Raw genomic sequence first — 6,675 nt, 5'->3', positions numbered from 1 at the left:
GTACTTTCCCGTTCCTTTCCCCAGTGGGGCCAAGTCCGTAACTGCCAGGCTATTGCGGGGAATGTGCGTTATGAAAGACAAGCCTTGAAGCGAGACGTCCTTTCAGACGCGCCATCGCTTTCCTACCGACCCCGACCAAGCAGGCCAGCACACCCAGTGGCTAATGCAGATGGTTTGGCCTTCCAGGAGAAGGCGGTGGGGATCGAGGCGAGCGGTTGTTTTAGAGGTCCTACAGAGCCAGGCAAATGGCCCATCTCGACCGGGGCAGCTTCAGCAAGCGGGGGCTCCGCAGCGACCTGGCTCCGAGCCCGCTCCTTGCAAAGACCGCCGTCTCAAGGCCGGCCTTAAGGCTAGGGTTTGCCAGGAGGGGCTTCAGCAGCTGAACGCTGGCGGGGGAAGTCACGGTCACAGAGCGCGGAAACCCCCGATCTCCTCTCCTACCCGCTAGTTTCGTTGAGTATCAGCAGCTCAGAGAGCATTGCAGGGCTCTTCCCCGTCCGCTTCCCCCTCCCCACCGCCTTTGCTCACACTTCTGCGGGCGGCTGGGAAGCCCAGAGGTAAACAACTGTTACCTAGATGACATATTGTTAAACATTTGGGTTGGAGAAGGCCAGCAGGTGACATTGGTTTGCTTTTGTAGAGTGAATCAGCTTGTCAGAACCGAGGCCCAAATTGCGTGTGTGGGGCAAGTTTCACAAACACAACAATGCAGGTCTGAGAAAGGAATGCGTTGGAGAGTTGTGCTGCCAATCATCACAAATAGAAATCGTCCGTGGATATTTGTTAGCTATAAACATCTCGTCTGCCGCTCCCCCGTCACTCCTGTTGATTACAAATCTAAGCAACGTGGTGGCTTCGAGTTTTGAACGCTCTTTACCAGCCCAGGAGCCCAGGAGCCCAGGAGCCATAAAGCACTGCAATCGGGCTGATTGCGCGGTCTTCGTGGGTCGCGACTCTGCCAGATGCCCTTTCCTCAGCCAGACTCCTCCGAAGGAGACTTCCCGGTGGCGGCTGCGGGCTGTCTTCTTTGGGAGCCTCTTTCTAGTTTCCGCCTTTAGCCACCTTCTCCCGCCGCGCGCCGAGGAGAGCCCGCACCTTCCCAGAGGAGACGCCAAACTCACACCTTTGGCCAGGGGCAGGTTTGCAGCTAGTTTCCTCCGCGAAAGAGGCAGCTGCGGGGAAGAAGTCGGCTTTCTGCGCGCTGCTGGCGATCGCAGCCTTCGCGCCCACCCCCTCGCTTGGCTCGGGGACCCCCTTTGGCTGAACCGTCTGATTTCCTCCTAGGGCGGACTTGTGCGATGTGACTTCGCCATGAACTCGCCCGTGCCCAGCTGGCTCCCAGCCCGGGTGGGGGGCGGGGGGGACGGGACTGGTGGGTGGGGGGGAAGAGAGCGAGAGGCAGCGAGCGAGGGAGCGCAAGCGATCCTGACGAAAGCGGAACTCGCCGGAGCCCATACAAATCAGAAAAGAGCTCGTGCAGAAGAGCAGTGAGTGGATATCCCAGCCTGCGGGTCAGAGACGGCGCGGGGCTGGCCGCCTCTTGAAAGACAGCGGGCGCAGCCAGGGGGGAACCGAGAAGCCCACCGAGCAGCCAGGCCGGAGAAGGACTCGGAGCAGAGCCTCCTGCCAGATCTCTGCTGAAGGGGGGTCCCCTTCCAGACCAGGGACCCTCCGAGCGCCGCAGCAGCAGCAGCAGCAGCAGCAGGTGGTGCCATGATGGCCACGGGCTACCAAGAGCCCCCTGCCGAGGACATGGTGGCTCTGCTGCGCCCGTCCAAGGAGCCCGGCCTGGGCGGCGAGGCGGGCGCCAAAGGCGAGCTGAGCCCGGCTTCCAGCAAGGCGGCGGGAGCGGGAGGCGGAGGAGCTGGCGGCGGCTCGTCGTCGTCGTCGGAGAAGGGCGACCCGTCGCAGAAGCCGCCCTACTCGTACGTGGCGCTGATCGCCATGGCCATCCGCGAGAGCGCCGAGAAGCGGCTGACGCTGTCGGGCATCTACCAGTACATCATCGGCAAGTTCCCCTTCTACGAGAAGAACAAGAAGGGCTGGCAGAACAGCATCCGCCACAACCTCAGCCTCAACGAGTGCTTCATCAAGGTGCCGCGAGAGGGCGGCGGAGAGCGCAAAGGCAACTACTGGACCCTCGACCCGGCCTGCGAGGACATGTTCGAGAAGGGCAACTACCGCCGCCGCCGCCGCATGAAGCGCCCCTTCCGGCCCTCCGCCGCCGCCGCCGCCGCGCACTTCCAGCCCGGCAAGGGCCTCTTCGGCGAGCACGCCGGCTACGGCTACCTCGCCGCGCCGCCCGCCAAGTACCTGCAGGCGCCTTTCCTCAACGCCGCCGCCGCCTCCTGGTCGCTGGCCCAGGCCCAGGCCCAAGGCCCGCCGCCGCCGCCGCCTCAGCCGCCCGCCTCCTACGCGGCCTGTCAGATGGAGGGCGGCGGCGGCGGCCCGGCGGGAAGCGGCGCCCTCAGCCCCGTCAGCCCGGCCAAGGGAGCAGGCCTCTCGCCCGGGCCCGCCTCGGCCTCCGCCGGCGCCGCCTCGGCCTACGGGCCTTACTCGCGCCTGCCCGCCGCCGTGGTGAACTCCTACAACGGCATGGGCCACCACCACCACCCGCACCACCACCACCACCACCCGCACGCCCACCACCACCACCACCACCACGCCGCCCAGCAGCTCGGCGCCGCCGCCGTGGCAGCCGCTGCAGCCGCCGCAGCAGCCGCCTCGGCAGGCAGCCCCGCGGCCCAGGCGGCGCCCAACGGAGCGGCCGGCCTGCAGTTCGCCTGTGCGCGCCAGCCGCCCGAGCTGGCCATGATGCACTGCTCCTACTGGGACCACGAGGCCAAGCACGGCGCCCTGCACGCCCGCATAGACCTCTGAGCCGCCCTCGCCCGCCCGCCCGCCCGCCAGCCGGCCGGCCGCCCCTCTGAGTCTGGGCGAAGCAACTGTCGGTGCCAAGCAGAGGAAGGAGCCCCTCGCCAGATCTCGCTCTCCCGCCCTTCCTCTCTCCAGATAGACACGCGCTATACGCATCTTGGGGAAATGGCTACAGGGTCGCGAAGGCAGCAGCGCAAGTGCGGGGCATTTTCCTCTGGACTCCCCTTCCCTCTCACACACTTTTCTTCGACAACTGGGCTCTTCTGGTGGTCGGCCGCGCAGACGTTTCAGTCCAAACGTACACATTGATCCCTGGCCGTTTCTTGAAATGGACCTCCTTCTGCAGAAGTGCACGTGGCCGCAGAGTTTACTTTCCCCTTATTATTTGGGATATTATTGGTCGCATTAATTGCACGCCAATTTACTTTCTGTGAACCTGAGAGAAGGAAACGCGGGATCATACAAAAATGGGAGGGAAAACTCCAGTTCTGTAAGAACCGGATGGTGACTTGACTAAGGGATCTCTCGTTTATTTGCTACCGGTTGAGATGTTGCGCAGAGCAGTCCTGGTCATGTTTCTTCAGAAGTAAGTCCTATGGAGTTCAGTGGGGCTTACTCCCTAGTAAGTGTGTTTGGGGATGGTGCGTTAGTTTGTTAGATCACGTTTATTGATTAATCACGTTTGCATCTGTATCGCTGACTATTGGTACAGCGGTAAACAAGATGGATCAATAACGTGATCCGAACTCTGGAAAACATAAAGTACTGAAATGAAGGGGACCAATCCTGAAAAGGCCAGGAATGTTTACGTGAAAGGCCTGAAAAGTTTATTTCCATTAACATAGATGCGACTTGCCCACCAAATTTGGTTAGGCATTTGGTTAGATTGTCCAGTATTTAGATTCCATTGAGTTCCAGAGGATTTGAGCTAGCTGAGGAGTTTTGCAAGCATTGACATTTCTGAGCCAGGATTGCATCTAATATCTTGAACACAACACGATTGCATCTAATATCTTGAACACAACAGGGCACAAAAGGTCAAACCGAAGGGTAAAACCCGCTAATTTAAGCGCAGCTTTTTATCTATGTAATGCAGATAATTGACAGAACTGCTTAGAATCCTGCTCAAGTCAGTGGGGTTTACTCCTCAAAAGTTGTCAGTAGGATTGCGTTGTTAACTACACTTTGTGGAGACAAATTCCAGGTAAAACTGATGAAATTAAATTTCCACACAGAAATAATGTTGGGGGGGGGGGGGGGCTTCGTGTCAGTTTCATGCCCAAACTCAATATAGGTGTTGTCGGATCTGCCTTTACAATTTTTTGTCTAAATAATTTTAGATCCGGGTGTGGGTATTTAAAGAGAAGCGCTTCGTTCTGAATCCTAATCTGCCTTTAATTTCCAATCACTACTTATAAAATACATTCTAAGACCAGTTGAGGTGGAAATAAAATGAAGAGCTGTAGGCTTTTCCGGGTTTGTTTTCCTTCCGCTTTGGGTCAGAAGATTGTTCTAATTTGCTGGAAGGACATTTGCACTTCTTTTCTTTTTCCCAAAACAACCTTTCTGTCTGAATAGTACTTACCTGGGGACTGCATTGGAGCAAGAGCACCATTTTCCCAGGTGTCCAGTAGCCTTGCCGATGGAATGCCTAATGCATTTGAGATCACTTTGGGGAGCAGGAGGTAAATATATGTGTGTGTGTATATATGTATTTTAAAGTAGAAGATGTCTTCTCAAGATAGAGTAATTTTATACGAGTCTGAAATTATATTTGGACAAAAGGAGACTGTTTCTCGAAATTATTATTGATAGTAATAACAATGGAGACTATTATTTTTCCAAGTGCAGTATTGTTATATTTTTTTAAGGGTGTTAAAGATAATCTTAGTGTCCTTGGACCCAGAAGCTATTGGCGCTTTCTAAGCTCTTTTCGGCATCTCTTTTTTTAAAAATTGAGATCCCTGTGGGGAGAAATGTGTTTAAAATAGGGGGAGTGGGGTAAGAATATAACGATTTTCTAATTGTTTATGTAAACGGATGGTTGTTTTTGGCATTGTACCATTCTGGGACCAACTTTTCTCGAATAACCGAGCACTTTTGTTGTATCTTTGAACTTTGTATAGTCTCCAATAAAATGTGTTTTTCCTCCTCTTTTAAGAGCGTTTAATTTTCTTTCTTTGCTCGAGTTTTCAGTAATTTTTTCAAATACAGAGGAGGGAGCAAAAATATGTGTGACTTGTCCTCCTTCTGAAATGGTTAAAAGCTTCAGCTTGGGCATATCGGACGGCTTTTAGGGCGGCTAAAATTGCATATTTAGACGCTGCGCCGGCTGTTAAATGAGGGAAAGGGGTCTGTGGCGAGCCTTTTAAAGAGGCTGAGAAGGATTTCATTAATTTTTCTTTTTTATTTTGAGGGCGAAATATTAGGCTTTCTTCTCTGGGGTGCTTTGTGTTAAGTCTGCCTCGGAAATGCCTGAACTTAAACCATTTGACATATCAACCATTTGAACCCATTGAAACCATTCGAAATATCAATGGAATCAAGTCCATTGGTGGTCAGTTTCATTGAACCCGTATTTCGAAGTCAGGGCTGAATCCTGTTAAGTAGGAAGTAAAGCCCATTAAATTCAGAGTGGTTTGCTGCTAAGCAAATGCTTCGGATTTGAGCCCAAAATTGCCTGCTGGCCCTGTTGACTCTGAAGTTAGTTTCTTTGAAATCAAAGGGCCAGATGAATCTGGTTGGGTTAGTGGGACTTCGCCGAAGGAGTTATGGAGCCGAGTTGTTTGGGTGCATGGAGAGCGGCCGCTGGCTTCGGTGGCACCTTTTCAATTCCCCTGCAGTTCTTGCCTCAACTGGCACCAGGATCGGGGATATTTCGGGACACTTTAAAGAACTTTTTTTTTGTGGCCGGAGCTTCTTTGCGGGATATTAAGAGAAGGGGTGGCGGGAAGATATGTGTAGTATATAAAATACAGCTATTCCTTTCTGATAAGGCATATAGACCGGGTTTTATGGGGGGGGGGGCATTTTGTGTCGCACCTTGTTTACCGGATGGTTTGTTTTGTTACAAAAGTCCTGCCTTGTGCCTAAGCTTCCTTGCAGCGGGTTCAACAGAAGTACATTCAAGTGAGAAATAGATGTTTGTGCTCAAGGATTGCAGAGTAATTTGGAGGTGGATTCTTTGAGAATTACCAGGGCTTGCTTCTGGGGAGACTTAGGACTCCTGTTTAGTGGAGGTCCCTCTCATTGCGTTTTCCCGTGTCATTGTTGGGCTTCTGGTGCCAGAGGGCACTTGAGGGCACCTGGGAGCCCTCACTAGGCTCTTTGCTGGGTTGGCAGCGTCCTTCTTAGCTGGAGCCTCTTAACTGGGCTTCCTTGGGTGAAAGTTCCCTTCATCTCAACTGACTTGTTTTCCTTTCAAAAATTATAGGCTTTGAAAGATTTTGTGAAGAAGCAAGTGGAAAGGGGGGCGTGGGGTGTAGATTTCCCCAACAGGGAAAATTATTCTCCTTTGCCATTTCTAATAATGGAAGATTAGCTGACCTGGACTTTGTGTCCTGTTAGTCCGATCTGTTTAGTCCTGCGCCAAATTCCCAACCAAAGGTGATTAAAAAAAAAAAAACACCTCCCGCCGACTGTCAGCCAAATTAAACTGAGGCCGGTGAATGATACAATGGTTGTATCTCTTCCTTGGCGTAGCTGGCTCCAGGACCGAATGTTAAGCGTCAGGGTTGCGATCCTCTCAAACTACTTAATTCGGGGAGCACCCTGAGTAAGTGTCGGTAGTTGGGGGGT

The 6,675-nt window shown here is 53.4% G+C and overlaps 1 protein-coding gene across 1 annotated transcript; it reads left to right on the top strand.

Moving 5' to 3' along the window:
• Nucleotides 1-1,401: 1,401 nt before the first annotated feature.
• Nucleotides 1,402-5,034, top strand: FOXL2 (forkhead box L2). Its single transcript, XM_048507112.1, has one exon. The coding sequence runs from the start codon at nt 1,714-1,716 to the stop codon at nt 2,878-2,880; it is 1,167 nt and encodes a 388-aa protein (XP_048363069.1). The 5' UTR covers nt 1,402-1,713; the 3' UTR covers nt 2,881-5,034.
• The last annotated feature ends 1,641 nt before the right edge of the window (nt 5,035-6,675 follow it).

This window comes from Sphaerodactylus townsendi, linkage group LG08, assembly GCF_021028975.2.
Source record: "Sphaerodactylus townsendi isolate TG3544 linkage group LG08, MPM_Stown_v2.3, whole genome shotgun sequence".
Classification (NCBI taxonomy): domain Eukaryota; kingdom Metazoa; phylum Chordata; class Lepidosauria; order Squamata; family Sphaerodactylidae; genus Sphaerodactylus; species Sphaerodactylus townsendi.
Note: the sequence above shows the minus strand (reverse complement) of the source record. Positions and strands in the feature narration are given on the sequence as shown.